Here is a 17,086-nt window from a genome sequence, read left to right on the forward strand (position 1 = left end):
GGTACTATTGGGGGAAAGCTTTAACCAGACTGTGCTAAACTGTGTAAAAATGACAAAATGAGGAAGCAATACTGTCACAAAATGTGCCCGATTAGATGGCATCATTTGCCTTTTCTTGCCACTTAATGCTACCCTGCCACATCATTTAGACCTCCCCTGCCACATAATTTCAGTAGCCCTGCCTAAAGTACACAGCGTCATTTTGGAAAGCATGGCCATGTGGACACCTGTCGCTGGATGGGCGCTGACTGTTTTCATGATCAGAGAGTTTTCATCAGTGCCCTAAACAGGGTAAAATGTTGGGTGGTGTGCATTAGGAAATGGAGCAAACCGCATCTGCCCGGTGGAAATCTGTTCCATGCTGGCCGGACTCTACACTCAGCCTTGTTTATTGAAAGACGGAAAAATACCGTTTTCACGACTTTTGAACATGTACTGTGGGACCCTGTTTTAAGTAAATCCAATTTGTTCCATTTATATAAGTATATATCTAACAACAGCTGCGCTAATTAGTCTGTTCTATTTTATCATGCGATTACTGGGATTATTTTCAAAATGAGGATTAAATCATATTTTGTACTGTGACTCCTAATTTATTGTGTTTTTAATGTTTATCTTGTCTACTTTTATGGTTCTCTTGAACCGAATAATGACGTTTGACTGACTGACTGATACCGTCATACAATAAACGAGTTCCTTTTGGTGCACAGTTAATTTCCTCTGTTTTGTCCTGGTGCGGAACATTTCTCAGTTGCATAAACCGCAGTAAAATCAGTCCAACTGTGTATTATAAAAGCACATAAATAAATAAATGTAATAAAAGCAAACTATTTGTGCGCAAACCCGAGGTTTCTGGAATACCGGGTTTTGTTATATGAACAGTGTGCACGGGTGCAGAATGGGGCTGTGTGACTATTGTGAAGGAAAGCGTGCTAAATTTGCACTGACGCTATAATTCTATTAGTACGTCATATCCGGCCACCAGAGCTGGGAACGGAAGTCACCACTCAGAGCTCGGCTACCGTGCTTTGCTGTATGTAGCGTGACAGTGCATTTCAATGCATAAGAGATGTTTAGCTCCGTGGAGTGGAGTGCTCGTGAAACAGCCCACGGGCCCGGGACATCCCACATTTCATAAAATTTGCCTTAGCGCAAAAACGTGCAAAATCCACACTGCACCATTTGTGTTAGTTATTTTAAACCCAGCAAGATGGTTCGACGAGTGTATCTGTCATGTTCAGCGCTTAGAAACACCAGATGTGCGGTAGGAAGAGCTATGTGAAACAATTGTCATTACTAAGTTTGCCTCTGTCCACATTTTTAAAATAATTGTGCACCTAGAAAACGCAGGGTCAGGTTTATGAACGCATAAAAATATGACACATCGCGTTAATATGAAGTATTCGACATGTTACCTTCCTATTAAAAGCGTTATCTGTATATAAAAAAATTCAAATGTAGTTTATTATTATTTTACTGTGTACCCAATTTTTAAAAAAAATGAACAAACGGATCATGCTCTGACCTCGGAAAACCTTTTGTTCCTTTTATTGAGGAAACGATGTAAGCAGCAACGTATTGCGCAGACAGTTTGCCCGTTTATTTTTTATTTTTGTTTGTTTTATTTTACGTCCTGGTGCAAAACTTTCGTTTGTAGAAGGCATTTCTATGCGTTCTTTTCTGTATACATATACAATATAGCTCAGCTTTGAAGGGGCTCTTGTGAGGATGCCATTCTGGGAGGTGGGGGTTAATGGCGCCAAATGACAGGATAGACGCCCCCACCGCACAACCACCTCGGAGGGCCATGCTTCAGCGCACACCCACCTTGGACGAGGGTGAAGCGGGCCCAGGCTGGGCCGCGCAGGGGGCAGAGGTGCCATGAGAGGGTCTTTGTCCCACGCTCCTCCTCGGGTTCCCCACCGTCCCCTCTTTATGAAGCTGCGTCATCTGCCGTGGCATGGCCCTGCGCAGTCCACCCTTTCATCACACACACACTTATTGTCCTCTGGTAATTGGTAAAAGGACGCCCTAATCCTATAATTGTTTCCTACTGTTGTGTTAACCCCGGAGTCAAGCCTTTGTGTTTTTAACGCTGTTAAAAAGAGCGCCCGCATCTTCGCGGACCGGCGGACATTCGGGGAAAGTCCCGCCCGCGGAGCTTTATCGCGCAGCTCGAACCGGTCGCGGAGATTGGAGGGTTCGAGCCTGCACCGCACTGGCCCCACAAAATACATTACCATTACTGTTTTTTTTCCGAGTCGAACGGGCATTGCAGCCCACCAGAAACACACCAAGAATCTTAAAATGAGCAGAGACAACGAATTTTCCTCCTGGCGCCGGTACTTGTTGCATTGCGGCCTATTAATTTATGGATACCTTTATCTCGACAGCTTTGTTGCCTTTTCAAAGACTGTTGAAAACGTTTGCTTAAAATTATCAAGCACAAATGTATACTATACGAGTATAGTGCAGGTGTGTAACAATAACATCTCTGAATTACTATGAAAGAACAAAGTGCCTGGAGTCATAAATAAATAAATAAATAAATATATATATATATATATATATATATATATATATATACATACCACCTCGACATCAGCAAATCTAATTTTAATTTGAGATGTTCCTGTCACAGAGATGGTAAAAAGGGAAGTGGATTAAGAGTCAGCAGGCGCTATATGTTTTAATGAACCGAGCTGTGTGATCGTGGACGCCTCCGCCGCGGTCTCTTTCCCTTGCCAAGTTCATGGTCACGTGGACCCCGTACAACAAAGTGTCCACACGAACTGTGGAGGCAGTGGGCGTTTTACAGCTCAGAGAAGCGTCCGGTGGGCGCTATGGGGCTCTGAAAACAGGCGTCTGAAAGTCCTAGTTAATTTCTTTCTGGGATGAGGGGCATCGGGTCGTTGGGTGGTGGCTGCCCCCTGCTATTCAGTACAGGGTTAGGGGGACCCTCTCGTTCTTGTCCACATGTTATTGTCTGCGTGTTATTGTCTGTGTGTTATTGCTGCGCCTGAACGCCCCGCCCCCTCCTCTACAGACGCAGGGGCTCATCTGGCAGCTTGTGCGCGCGTGCTCAATCGCTAATTGTGTAACAAGCACGTCTTTGATAAATCTGAACTAATTACCCCTCTTAATTAAAGTCTTTAACAGTTTGTGTCACCGCCTGGCAAGACAACAAGAGCGCGCCTGGCGGCTCCGAGGCCCTGCGGCTGGTGCGGGGCCCTCCATGCTTCCCCTGGGGGGGGAGGAGGGGGGGCGCCACCAGGAGCTACGGATAGAGCTGTTTTTAGCATCCGTTCTCCCTGCCACCAGCTTCATTCAGTCTGATCGACTGAACCTCGAGAGCGCGAGACACACCCCCATAAAATCCCACAGACAACCTAAAACCGGCGAAACCACCACACCCATGCCAGGCAGACCACCCCCGTAGAAGTCAATCCAATGGCCAGGCATGTCATCCCCGTAAACTGCCCCCCCCCCCCCACTCATACACACGACCATGCCAGGCATACCACCCCGTAGAAGTCCATATAATGGTCATGCCAGGCAAGCCACCCTCCACCCCACCCCCCTCACCGACCACAAATGGCCTTGCCATGGAACACATCCCCGTTAAAAGTAAAACCCTCACCCATGGCCATGGTACCCACCCCCCAACAGCCAGTTCGCTCCCTCCCCTGGGGGAGGGGGTGGAGTTACCCACACAGGGTCGGAGACACTCACAGCGCGTCCAATAACCAAAGTAACGTTTAATCCGGCACATCGTTAGCACAATCTCTCCATATAGAATATTTATATATTTATATATATATTTATATAAGATACTCAAAACAGGTAGAAAAGGGTGGAGCCAGCAAACACCTGGCACGGGAGTAACAAAAAAGGAACACAACGGAAATGTAATCTGTACACTTTAAATATAATCACCGTGGCGGCGCGGCTTCCGGGCGGGTAATACAGAGTTCAATAAATACTGGGGCGCTTCCGGTCCGCGCCTCTCGCGTTTGGTGCTACATCTCGGGATCCTGAGATGAGGGAAGCGGGAGGGGAAGGAAAGAAGTGAATTCATGCGGGTGTGGGGGTGCTGGGCGCACTGCTCCCCATCCCTACAGCTTGGGGTGGGCGCCCCACACCTGTCACCTGTCCATTGTCTCAGTTGGGCTCTGGTCTGTGGCTGCAGTAGGGATGGTCCAGGGTGGCGGTCCAGCCCCTCCCCCTCCGTGAGGAGAACGGGGCGGCTGGGGGTCCAGGGGGACAGTTTGTAGTTGCTGTAGCTGCCCTGAGCTGTTAGTCCCTCCTCCCGCAGCTCTGGATCGGAGGAAGTTGGGAGGGTCCACAGGCTTGATTTAGGGAGACACCCTGTAGTGGGGGCAGCAGGTCTTCTAGTCTGTGATTGTAGTGGGCGGTGGCCCAGGGCGGCACCCCCTCCATGTATTGAGAGAGGAACAGGTGGGGTAGAGCTCCTGGCCTCAGGGGCCCGGGCTGGGGCTGCGACCGCCGGGGTGCAGCAGGTCTCCAGGGGCCCCGGGGCTGCCTCCCTGGGGCCCTCCTTCGTGCAGTTTGCGCACGTGCTTCTTGAGGTCAAAGTTCCGGCAGAACCCCTTGCCGCAGGCGGGGCAGGTGAAGGGCTTCTTGTCGTTGTGCGTGTGCATGTGGAAGGTGAGGTTGTACACCTGGTGGAAGGCCTTGCTGCAGATGCTGCACTTGAACTGCTTCTCCCCGCTGTGCGTCAGCTTGTGGTTCTTGTAATTCCCTGAGAAAAGGAGGAGCAGAGGTTAGCAAAGGAGCCAAGCATCTTTTCCCTTTGAACACGCAGTGTCGACTGTCAACCCCATCCCCCCCACATACATCAGCATGACTACTCCGCATTTTAGCAGCTTCAATTGACAACTCCTCCTTTCATCATTTGTCCTCCTATGTTCGTACCCACAAGAGAGAGTGCATTCATTCTTCATTAAAACATGCACTTTTGCAATATTTCAGCCGTGACTGCTGTCCTAGTCAGTCAGCCAGGAGATGGCACCCGCTCTGCTTTGAGACATTTGCACACCCCCATCAAACTAAAACTAAAAATCAAATTGAAGATGAAAAAAAAAAAGATTTTTCAGATATTGTGGGTGGGGCTATGTTTAAATAATACGAAATAAAGGAAATTGGACTTGGTTAGAATGAAATCCCCTTCTTCCATTTTGTAAACCTGCTAGAATTATTTTATGGATATATATTAATATAGATTTATTTTCAATATGAACGCGAATATATATATATATATATATATATATATATATATATATATATATATATATATATATATAGTTTAAGAGAATACAGACAATGTGCAAAGTGGATTTTACTGTCTAGGCTCAAAGGTTACACATTCAAATCCTGGTTTCTCTTTTAAGAAAGCACCCCCGTAGGGGATGAACTTATTGCCTGAGCAGAGACATGGTTTGTCACCCCGGTTCCACGCTTGCCGCTGCGTTTCTCAGATTTGGGGCCGTAATCACCACTTTGCGCCCATGCCCTCTGTGTTTATTGGCGCACACGCACGTTTAACATTTCCATCAGTTGGTGACATTTTAAGAAGTCGATCCTACCAGAAAATATAACAAAAACAAATCCTGTTCTGAATTATTGAACATGTATTCTTCAATGTTCTCCGTTAGGAAGAACTTCCTAAAATTTCACAAAGTGGTGAAAATGTGATATTTGCATGAATTTTATTCCAACAGGGGACATTTGTGCAAACTGTGATCATGTGGGTGTAGTAGAAAAATGCGCAACCGTGAAAGCAGAGGTGCGCAAATAATGATTGTTTTTTTTTGTAATTGTGTAATTTGATTTATGTACAGTTTACTACCACTGTTGAGGCGTCGAGGCGCTTTTTGGGTAGTTCTTTTTTGCAAAGGCGCATATTTTCAAGACACTGGTGGGCTCGCCCCAGAGATTACTCTTCCCCAAAGCACAGAGGAGTAAACTGAATATGCGCCATTTTGCGGCTTAAAAAATTGAAAATAAAACATGTGCATGTTTCTCCACTTTTGTAATGTAAACGACAAAACAAAGTTTGTGGCAAAATCATTTCGATCAATTTCTTATCACTAAAGCATAATAGATAAGTTTAACCCACTTTTATTTTTAAGGTACAAATAGGCGGATGTGGCGCCACGGTCAGAGCTGCCGACTTTGGAACTGGAACCTGGAGTCTCGGAGTTGGCTCAACAACCCGTGATTCTGGGCACATCACTTAATGTCCCGGTGTCTAGAAAAATGTATGTGATCTTGTGTAATGCTGTCTATGTAAAGCGCTCCAATATCTTAAGGCGGGTAGAGTTCGCGATATATATATATATACATATATATATATATATTTGTAATTACATTTGCATATATAAGAAAATCAGCTTGCTACATTTAAAAAATTTTTTTTTTTTTGAATCATACTTTTGCTGTATCTTAAATTACCTTACAATTATTTAACTATTTACAACCAGACACTATATCAACTTTTGAATAATTTCACAATCGTATTTTTAATTTTTGGGCGGTAAAATAATGGTTATTTATTATGGGCTGGGGAAAAACCTGCTTCTTTCCTTGCATTTTCGAGAACCAAACGCGATAGAAAAAGCATCTCTGCATGTTTATTCTGGTGCAAAATTCATATCACCAGGAGGCTGACGTCATTTCCATTCGCTAACTTTGATCCCTGTGCGCGTGTTCTACGGATCCTGTGTGCGCTGGTTGCATTCCCTTAGAATTTGTTGCCGAAATACTGTGAGCGCATGACACCATTTTTGCAGGGCTGCAGGAAGGCACAAGGTGCACTCACAGGCAAAAATGAGAAAGGACCGAGCAGATTCTGCACTAGTCAAACATGCGCACTCCCTTTTCACCATGGCAAAAATGGAGACAAAATTGTAAAACAACTTAGAAAAACAATATACAACAGACCCTTAACTTATACAATATTTGTATGTGAAAACCTGCTCGGTCAGTAACATTTGCGGACAAAATAAGACAAACTAATAGTGCACTATTTTGACTATATTTGCGACGGGAAGTTGATGGAAAGTGTTTGGGTTAGTTTACTTTGTTTTTGGTAAAATGAATCTGCTTTTTGCATGAAACAAATTACAATTAGAAAAGAAGAAAAACTGTTTCGTGTTTCCCTGAACGCAAAAAATAGAGCAAATTCATCACTCTTCACTGTTACTTGTTGCACCAATATTTACATAATACACGCTTAAGTGTACATGTTTGCGCAACTCCATACCACGAAAGGAGCTCAAATGCGCAAAAGAGACGTTGCTGCTTTCCTTGAGCAAGCACCCAGGGGTCTTATTTACAAGCCGCTTGCGCCGCCGGTCCTTCACTTTTTGTGACGCACCACGGCGCAAGGGGCTTGAAGATAAGCCCCCTAGTTCCTGTTAGCGCTAATGACTCCTGCCATGTTTGTCTTGGGCATCAATACAGCCGCTGCGTGCGCTCTCAGCCTGGCACAGCGTGTCGAGCCGCGTGCCGTACGGGACAGCTCGCACCCTGGCCCCATGAATCAAACAAGCACAGATCCCGCTTCGATCTGTTCCAGCGCTCACTGCCTCGAAGATGCGCTCGGGCAGGCTGTTTCCAAAGTCCTAAAAGCGGCCTTACAAATTGAGATGTAGCCTACTTCACTGTGGTGATCGATGGAGCTGACACTGGTGTAGCGCGGCATTTCAAGGCGCTTAATACAGGGTAACCCTACCCCGAAGAATAATTGACGCTTCCTTGTTTTAGGCGGGGGCCCTTTAATCCACAGCCCGTCTCAGGCCATATGTGCAACTGGCTGTGAGCACTTCGCAGCCGCCGAGAACAGCGCACAGTCCTATACTCTCAAGTCACACTGCGCAATGTCTGCGTATAACCCAAGGAACACTGCGCAATGTCCGCGGATACTCGCAAGGCACACTGCGCAATGTCCGCGGATACTCGCAAGGTACACTGCGCAATGTCCGCGTATAACCCAAGGAACACTGCGCAATGTCCGCGGATACTCTCAAGGCACACTGCGCAATGTCCGCGGATACTCTCAAGGCACACTGCGCAATGTCCGCGGATACTCGCAAGGCACACTGCGCAATGTCCGCGGTACTCACAAGGTACACTGCGCAATGTCCCCTGGATACTATCACCGGCAGTGCACAGTGTCTGCTTCATGAATCACGAGTCGGACCGTCCTGAGCCAACACTCTAGCGAACCATTTCCCGAAATCAAATACAAGTACGCAGGGTCTCCTGTGTAATTTTGCGCACGGTTTGGTGTTTCCACCTGTGATATTTTATTTTCCTTTCGTTTTTAGATACAGCCTGAGAGCCCGGTCAACAGACATTCCAGAAAGGGCCATTACTTATGTGTTAATTCTGTCTAATGATTGGTTCTTGGTGCGTTTCGGGCACCCTTCTAACTTGAGAAGAGTCCGTTCCCTCCCTGTACTTTTCTCTCTGGTACCACAGAGTTGATAGTATTTTTTCGATACCCTTGTACACATTGCCCCTGTGGTGCCAGAAATGACCGTTACTTCTCTGGGTGGTGCCTGCGGGTGCCCGGATCTTTACCTGTGTGCGCAGTGCCCATGCGGTGCCCAGAAGTACCCGATCCTTATCCGAGCGGTACATGTACCTTTCTCTTACCCTTGCGCGCAGTACCAAGCGGCGCCCAGAAGTGTTCGTTTCTTAATTGAGCACTGCACGTATCTTTCTGTTACAATTGTGCGCAGCGCCCAGCTGCGCATAGAAGTGCTCGTTTCTTATTTGACCACTGTGCCCATCTTTCCGTTATCCTTGCGCGCAGTACCGAGAGGCGCCCAGAAGTGTTCGTTTTTTATGTGAGCACTGCGCGCATCTTTCTGGTACAATTATGCGCGGCGCCCAGCTGCGCATAGAAGAGCTCTTTTCTTATTTGAGCACTGTGCCCATCTTTCCGTTAGCCTTGCGCGCAGTACCGAGTGGCGCCCCGAAGCTCCCCTTTCGTACTTCGGCGCTGCACGTATCTTTCCACTATCCTTGTGCCCAGTGGCTCAGCAGTACCAGGGGACCCAACCTGTATGTGAGCCGTGTCCGTACCTTTCTGGTGAAAGCCCTTTCCACAGAACTCGCAGACGAAGGGCTTGTATCCGGCGTGGATGCGGGTGTGGGTGTTCAGTGTGGAGCTGCGGTTGAAGGCTTTGCCGCACTGGTTGCACTTGTGCGGTTTTTCCTGCACAAAAAAACACAAGAACAACAAACAAACATACAATTAATGTCGGAGATAATTTACAGCCTCACTCTATCTATGACAAGGCAACAGAGAACGCATAAACGGGGGTAGGTCTCAGACACGAAACCCTGGATGCGAGTGCCTTGTCACTCACAATGCGAGAGACAGCACACCGGCCGGCTAAGAATGGGGGTATTTGCGTTCGGCGGATGCCTGGTATCCTCAAATATGGGTAACACTCTAAAAAAATTGCAATAGGACAGCTCACAAAACCCAAATGTCCCCAAACTCTGCAGGGCGACGGGATCTCGCCATATGCATGCGCGCGACTTCTCAACTAGTTGCGCGTTTTTATTTTCGTTTGCGGGTTTTCCCTGCGGCCCTCGGCTGATGGTTTCACACCCGGCGCAAGGGTTGCCCTCGCAAGTGTCAAGCTTTCTGCTGCTCAGGCGGTGCTTTCTAGTGCAGCTGCTGGGAGGCCCAAGTCTGGTACCCAGTGGTGCACAGAAGAAGCCGGCCGGAGCTGCGCCCTCCTGCCGAAGGTCACCCCAGGGAGTGTGAGAAAAGGGGCGAGCCGGGAGAGCCCCGGAGAGAAGGTAAAGAGAAGGCGCGAGGGTCCCAACGCGCAGGGCGAGGAGCACACGGCGCGGGGTAAGGGGCAGCTGGAACCACACCCCATCTAAGGCAACATCACAAACCCTGTGGAATTCAAATCATAGTTTTCTTTTAAAAGAAGCAAGCATACAGTCCCTGAAACCTGATATGTAGGTCGAATGAAAGCACTTCTTTAGTGTGGGAAGGTGATTTCAAACTCTCCCCCACAAGAAACAAGATTATCTGGGGTCGTTCATCTCTGGATTTCTGGCTTCCCACTTGATTCACTATGTATGTATATAAATGGGGGCGCGCTTGTGCGCACAGGCGAAACACGCACGCACGCACATGTGCGTGTGTCTGACACATGAGTACATTTATCAAATCGCTGCTTCCTTTGAGGGGGTGATGTGTCTGTACAAAGTCTTTATTCTCTGTGGGACACGGCTACTGTATTACACAGCATGTTGCTACATGTACACATGTTTATGTGTATGTATGTGCACAGATGCACTGCTCACATTCCAGCTCTAACCCATTTGCATGATTGTCTTGCACTGACCACCGCACTGATCATATTCTGGCAAAAACACGTGTACCAAGAGCTTGCGCTGTCACAGGCACGGCTGGCACTAACAGCTTTCACTGTCATAGATATGGCACACATTCTGGCACTAACACTTGCACGAACAGCTTGCACGGCTCACATTCGGGCACTAACACGTTTGCCACTAACACGCTACCACACACAGCTCGCCCTGTCACTGGCATTAATAGCTCGCCCTGTCACAGGCACACACCGCTCGCCCTTAAGCAGGCACATAAAGTGCGCCCTGTCACAGGCACACAGAGCTCGCCCTGTCACAGGCACAGATAGCGCGCCATTTCACAGGCACACACAGATCGCCCTGCCACGGGTGCTAACAGCTCTCCCTCTCACAGACACACGCCGTTCGGCCTGTCACAGGCACACACAGCGCGCCCTGTCACAGGCACACACAGCGCGCCCTGTCACAGGCACAGACAGCACGCCATTTCACAGGCACATACAGCTCGCCCTGTCACGGGTGCTAACAGCTCTCCCTCTCACAGGCACACGCCGTTCGCCCTGTCAGTTCGCCCTGTCACAGGCACACACAGCGCGCCCTGTCACAGGCACACACAGCTCGCCCTGTCACTAGTACTAATAGCTCCCCCTGTCACAGGCTCACATAGCTCGCCCTGTCGCAGGCACACACAGCGCGCCCTTTCACAGGCACACACAGGTCGCCCTGTCACAGCTCGCCCTGTCACAGGCACACACAGCGCGCCCTGTCACAGGCACACATAGCGCGCCCTCTCGCTCGGCGCACGAGCAGCAGCCGGTACCTGTGTGTGAATAATCTTGTGTCTGCACAGAGTGCTGGCCTGCCGGAAGCCCTTGCCGCACACTTTGCACACGAAGGGTCTGGCTCCGGTGTGCACGGGCATGTGCCGGGTCAGGTTGTAATGTGCATTGAACACCTTTAAAGAAAACAAGAGAGTGGGGTTAGCTTCCGCGGCACGGGTGGGACTGCGGGAGACGGCCGTGCCCTCTGCGCCCCCGTACTTGCCTTGCCGCACACCTCGCAGGTGAACACCTTAGGCTTGCAGGCCACCGGCCCCGCAGAGATGAACTTGGAGGGTTTCAGGGCCATCGTGTCGGACAGCAGGTGGGCGCCCTCCTTCATGTAGTGCTGCAGCTGCGCCTGGGATAGCTCCTTGAAGGCCATCTTCTCGGACAGCAGGTGGGCGCTCTCCTTCATGTAGTGCTGCAGCTGCGCCTGGGATAGCTCCTTGAAGGCCATCTTGTCGGACAGCAGGTGGGCGCTCTCCTTCACGTAGTGCTGGAACTGGACCGGGGACATGTCCTTGAAAGCCAGGCCCGAGCAATACTTGTCCAGGGCGGGGACGGACATCTTGTTCCTCTCCGCCAGGTGGGCCTTTGGGGGCGGCTGCAGGGGGGAACTCAAGAAGTAGGAGGCCACCGGGTGGATGCTGAGGCCGGCCGGCTGGTGACAGGGCCCCTCCCCGCGGTTGAAGTAGCAGAAGGCGGCCCCCATGGCCTGGAAGGAGGAGTGCTTGAGTACCCGGGGTCGCACCACCTTGTACTGGTGCAGGGGCAGCGCCTCCCGGGGCAGGTCGGCCTTGAGTGCCAGGGCGCAGCTGAAGGCGCCGGGGGGCTGCAGGGGGCCCTTCCTCAGGTCCAGGCTGGCCGGCACGAAGGGGATGACGCAGGGAAGGGCCGGGCCCCCGAGGTGCAAGCCCTGCTTGCCCTCCCCCTTGGCCAGGGAGCCGGGCAGCAGGTGGTGGCCCACGGGGACCCTCGGCTCAGGGGTCCTGGCCATGATCCTCTCGATGGAGAAGGCCAGGGGCTTGGCACTGGTGAGCATGCTGCCCCTGGACAGTGCCTCCCGGGTGCCCGTGGAGGTGAAGAGAGTGGTGGCAGCGTGGTGGCAGGCGTTGTCCATGTCTCGGGGGTCTCTGTGCTGGCTCCTGGTGGACGCCTCCCGCCTGCTGTCACTGAAGTGGCGATGACAGCGCGCGCTCCTCTGCCAGCATCCTCCTGGCCCTGCCCCTGGACCCCCGTGCCCTTGGTGCCCCCGGCCGTGGAGGGGTGCAGCCCTGGCCACCTCACATGGCTCCGCCTGTCGGGCGCAGGGAAGTGTTGTGTCAATAACTCGGCAAAGAGCGCGCAATCGTTAACTTCCAGGACTAGGCGGCGGGCGAGATAATTGCTCAATTCGCTTCCAACAGTCAACAGAGGCAAACTTTTTTTCTCTTTTAGTAAGCCAAGAGTTTTTATTGGAGATTGGAGTTCGCCCGCCCAGAGGAGGGGCCGCGCCTCCCTCTCCTGCCTTCCCTGTCACTCTGCCCCCTCCCCTCTCTGACGCTGCCCCCTCCTCCCTTTCCCTCTCTTTTGATTTGTGTCTCTCGTTCACTTCCCCCTCCCTCCTCCTCCGGATATCTTTGCCTGTGCCCTGTACTTTCCCTGCCTGACCCTCTGTGCCCCCTTTCTCCATCTACTGGGTTAACGCCCCAGCGCTCACACGAACCCCATTTCTGGTTATTCTGTTTTTAGGGTCGGTCCGTAGGCGACAGAGTAATATCTTAGTCTCCGTTTTCATGCCAGTCAGCTGGCCGGGTCAACGAAGGCTAACCCCGCCCCATGGTTGCCCCTTTCTCCGTGGGAGAGTTTCACCAGAAAGAGTTCTTTAAGTAGCACCCCAGGGGTACCGCCAGCCCCATAAACCGGAATACCAGACACTCTCACCCTTAGCACAGAGTGCCCGGTGGCTTGTATGCCACGAATCCTATGACCCATGCGAGCCAGGCTCACGACATTAGTGGTGGATCCTGGTCACATGACCACATTTTGAATGGGCAAGTGCAGTAGGGTTGCCCACATGTGATATGTAAGCGATTCCATCCATTTTAAGAGTCGACAAAGCTGCCGATTTAATTGCCAAAAGTCTACCCCTGCCTTCTCTGCACACACCAGCCCCCTCTGCTGATTCTGCGCCCTGTTGCTTCTGCTCACCAGTGTTGTTCGACACTGGTTGGAGGGGGCCAGACTTCTGTAGAAGTGTTAAAGGGGTGGGTGGTAGGGGAAGGAGGAAGTCGGGCACTTCAAGAACTTTTGAAAAAATGTGCACTTTAAAGTAACATTTTCACATAAATGCGTTCAGGTGGCATTGCCAATGCTTGTTTTCATGCATGACGTGAATGAAATCTTACCTTTGGTATAGCCTGCGAGAAATCAATACTAGTACTGGAAATGGACTCAACCTCTTTGTAACAGGTAAAACCTCGAGACCAGGTGATCTTAATGTCATGTATGACGTCATGCACCACATAGAATCTGGCACGTCTGGCTTATTAGGAAACAGCACTTTGCATGTGAAACTTTCAGCCCCTATTTAAGTTATGTAAAAAAAAAAGACATACAGGCCCCAGAGGGCAGCGTCGTTGTACATGAAACGCCGGGGTTGGCTGAAAGAGTCACACATGATGGGCCACTTGACAGCTATGTAAAAAGATTAAAAAATCAAGTTTCAGTTTGCATCTCAAACCTTTGTTCTTGGAAGCAGTCAAAGGTATAATTATGGAAGTGGGGAAAGGGTGGAGGTTGGATTTCATGTGCAGACGCTTGCATTTCAGGGCTTACGGACAAATATTCACACTCTTCGACAAAATGGAGGTGGCTGAAACGTCACTGGCCACCACAAAGAAAGCTCCCATGGGATGCGCGCCCTGTGTCACTGCGCCGCTTCCAGCACTCCTCTCCTGTGTCACACGCACCCTGTGGCAGCACCGCAGGCAGCTGGACATGGCAGGGTTTACAAGAACAAAAGAAAGACTCACTTCTAGCGCCTCTGTTCTCGAGCAGAGGCTGGGCTTTGATGCGCTTTCACGAAGCCCTCGGCTGAAATAGCGCTTCATATACCGCGGCTTCTGGGCCTAGCGCCCGTGCGAAGCTTGCACTGCCAGACACAACGGATCTGGATTTTGATAGTGGAAACTGATCGGCATGTGTGCTGAAGAAGCTCTGGGGTTTATTTACAAGCCCCTTGCGCCGCCGGTGGGCCACTTTTTCCCATTTTGAAAGTGACGCACTGGTGGCGCAAGGCGCTTGTAAATAAGCAGTGTAAAGTTGTGGAGGTGCCTGTAAATTAGTGTTCGGTGTTTGTGTGCTCTCGTGAAGCTGCAACTTAGCGCTGTGGGACGAGGGCCCAGAAGTGGCTGTGAACTTCTGTGGGGCCGCAGTGGGTGCCGGGGGATGGGTCTGTGTGCTCAGACCCTGATGCAGGTTCGGAGGCTTGCAGTGTGGTGTTAGTTCTGTGGCGTGGAGATGGCATTGAGGGGTGTGGAGTGGTGCTGTGGAACTAGTGGTTAAGTATTTCTGTTGGTATGCGGTGGGAGGAGGTGCTCCGTCACTGTATGGTCGGGCTGGTAGTGGAGCGAGAGCAGTTTTGGGTGTGGTACCTTGGTGATGGTGAGTGGCTGTGACATACTGTGGTTGTAGAAGCGCAGAGGTAGGTCGGAGGTGGGGTGGCAATACGGTGCTGGGGTGATCCCGTAGTACTGTGTGGCATTGGGGTTCTGAGCAACAGCAGTGCTGTACTGTGTCATTAGTGGAATGCATGGGAGTTTTGAGGCTGGGAATACAACTGTGTGACTGACACTGGGGTGCTGCGAGGTGGCAGTGTATCTAACGGGGAGGCAGGTTCCTGGCCCAAATACTTGGCACATGGACACCTGTGTTTGGGAGATGTGCACAGCGGGTAAGATCCAATCCCACCAATCAGAAAGTCACTTTAAAAGGCACCAGTGAAATTCGCTATATGGTTCAATGAGCACCAACGTCTTCCTGTTTTCATGCAGAATAGGAGGCGGACGGTTCAGCCATTCCCTGGCCCCCGCTCTCTCCAAAAGGATAGTCCGAATTCAAATAATCATTTTGGAAACCGTGGATTGTATGTCTTTTCCAAAAAGTTGTTTACCTCCCACAGCCACATTCTACCTGTGGACATGTCATTCTGACAAGATAATCTAAGGCTCAAACGACAATATTTCCCTAATAAATTCATCTATATCTGGCAGGCCGGAATTTCTCCAGTCCAAAACGCATTTTACCATTTCAGCCAAGCCTACATGCTTGACGTGCCCAAGCCCCCTGCATGCACCTTAAATATGGAGGATCAAGATGGCGGCCATGGCATCAAGCTCCAGTGCCCATACCGCCCTCGAGCACCCACATTTCAGAGTCCACCTCCAGCAGTCAGTCTTCAGAGGCCCGGAGCCGATCCGCCTTCTTGCCCCATGGGCCTCTCGGGTTGGGGACACGGCTCGGAGCCAGGGGCACCCTGTCCTGTGGCCCAAACATTTCCAACCACCTCACTGGCCTACGCCAGGTGGCGAAAATGCTCGTGTAAGAACTTCAGAAGAAAAACTGTGAGAACAGACATAAAAAAAAATACTGACCTGGCTGCAAGAGCGAACATGGCCCCTGCCACAGCCCCCCCCCCCCTAGTTGTAATGTGGACCCAAAGCGACATGACGCCCGATGGAGCTGTGTGCCCCGATTCGACAAATGAACCCCATTCCTGTAGGAACATGTTTTTACCTCCTAGTAACTTGCGGAAAATGACTTTCTCTCTTGTAGGAGAACCTACGCTTCACTCCAAGTGAGAGTTAAGCCTCATAGCAGACACTTTGAGGGCCCAGTGCGCACCTTACTACTCCAGCACCTCCGTGGGGTCATGCCCGCCCCCCTGCCACAGCAGACAGGCAGGCGTTTTTATCAAGGCGGCCGTCAGGGCTTGGAGGCGTCGGCGGGGCAGGCAATGTGGGTGAACCACGAAGCCCCCAAACAGAAACGATGCACCCATGAGTACCCGCGCCCCAGGCCCCCACTGCAACCGGAATGCACCAGATGAAACGTCACGTAGGGCGAGAACGGGGGAGCTGCAAGTTCGAAGTGACCCTTCCACCCCTTTGTACTTCCGGGGACATGCCCATCCTAATTATGCCACCCACCGCCATTGTTTTAGTATTTGTAAGGGGCTGCAGTATCATCTCTGCCGAACAATTAACACAGTCTCTAATCCCACCCAAAAGGGGGCGCTTCATCCCCCTAAGAGTGGGACACGGGTCTGTGTGTGCAGTGAGTGTGTTGGGTCTGTGTGCGGGCAGTGAGTGTGCTGGTTCTGTGTGCGGCCGTGAGTGTGTTGGGTCTGTGTGCGAACAGTGAGTGTGTTGGGTCTGTGTGCGAACAGTGAGTGTGTTGAGTCTGTGTGCGGGCCGTGAGTGTGTAGGGTCTGTGTGCACGCAGTGAGTGTGTTGGGTCTGTGTGCGAGCAGTGAGTGTGTTGAGTCTGTGTGCGGGCCGTGAGTGTGTAGGGTCTGTGTGCGGGCAGTGAGTGTGTTGGGTCTGTGTGCGGGCAGTGAGTGTGTTGGGTCTGTGTGCGGGCAGTGAGTGTGTTGGGTCTGTGTGAGGGCAGGGAGTGTGTTGGGTCTGCGGGGGCAGTGAGTGTGTTGGGTCTGTGTGCGGCCGTGAGTGTGTTGGGTCTGTGTGCGCGCAGTGAGTGTGTTGGGTCTGTGCGCGGGCAGTGAGTGTGTTGGGTCTGTGTGCGGGCAGTGAGTGTGTTTTGGAATTACTGGGCACGTGCAAATGTTCCCTTCTTTGTTGCTGCGTCCCTCTGCCCATGTAAGGGGCTACAGAGGG

The 17,086-nt window shown here is 50.9% G+C and overlaps 1 protein-coding gene across 1 annotated transcript; it reads right to left on the reverse strand.

The window, feature by feature from the left end:
* Positions 1-3,838: 3,838 nt before the first annotated feature.
* FEZF1 (FEZ family zinc finger 1) lies at positions 3,839-12,602 on the reverse strand. Its single transcript, XM_085650705.1, has 4 exons — positions 11,434-12,602; positions 11,210-11,344; positions 9,115-9,247; positions 3,839-4,762 (listed from the first exon to the last, which is right to left on the reverse strand). Exons 1-4 carry the CDS (start codon positions 12,328-12,330, stop codon positions 4,479-4,481), a joined length of 1,449 nt encoding a protein of 482 aa, XP_085506831.1. The 5' UTR covers positions 12,331-12,602; the 3' UTR covers positions 3,839-4,478.
* Positions 12,603-17,086: the final 4,484 nt, after the last annotated feature.

The sequence above is a fragment of the Triturus cristatus genome, chromosome 4_1, assembly GCF_964204655.1.
Source record: "Triturus cristatus chromosome 4_1, aTriCri1.1, whole genome shotgun sequence".
Lineage (NCBI taxonomy): Eukaryota > Metazoa > Chordata > Amphibia > Caudata > Salamandridae > Triturus > Triturus cristatus.

Coding starts and splice junctions, on each gene's coding strand:
- FEZF1 (XM_085650705.1), bottom strand. CDS start 12,330: ATGGACAACGCCTGCCACCACGCTGCCACCACTCTCTTCACCTCCACG. Junction 11,345..11,433: donor CCTGCGAGGTGTGCGGCAAG/GCAAGTACGGGG, acceptor TTTTCTTTAAAG/GTGTTCAATGCACATTACAA. Junction 4,763..9,114: donor AAAGGGCTTTCACCAGAAAG/GTACGGACACGG, acceptor TCCTTTTCTCAG/GGAATTACAAGAACCACAAG.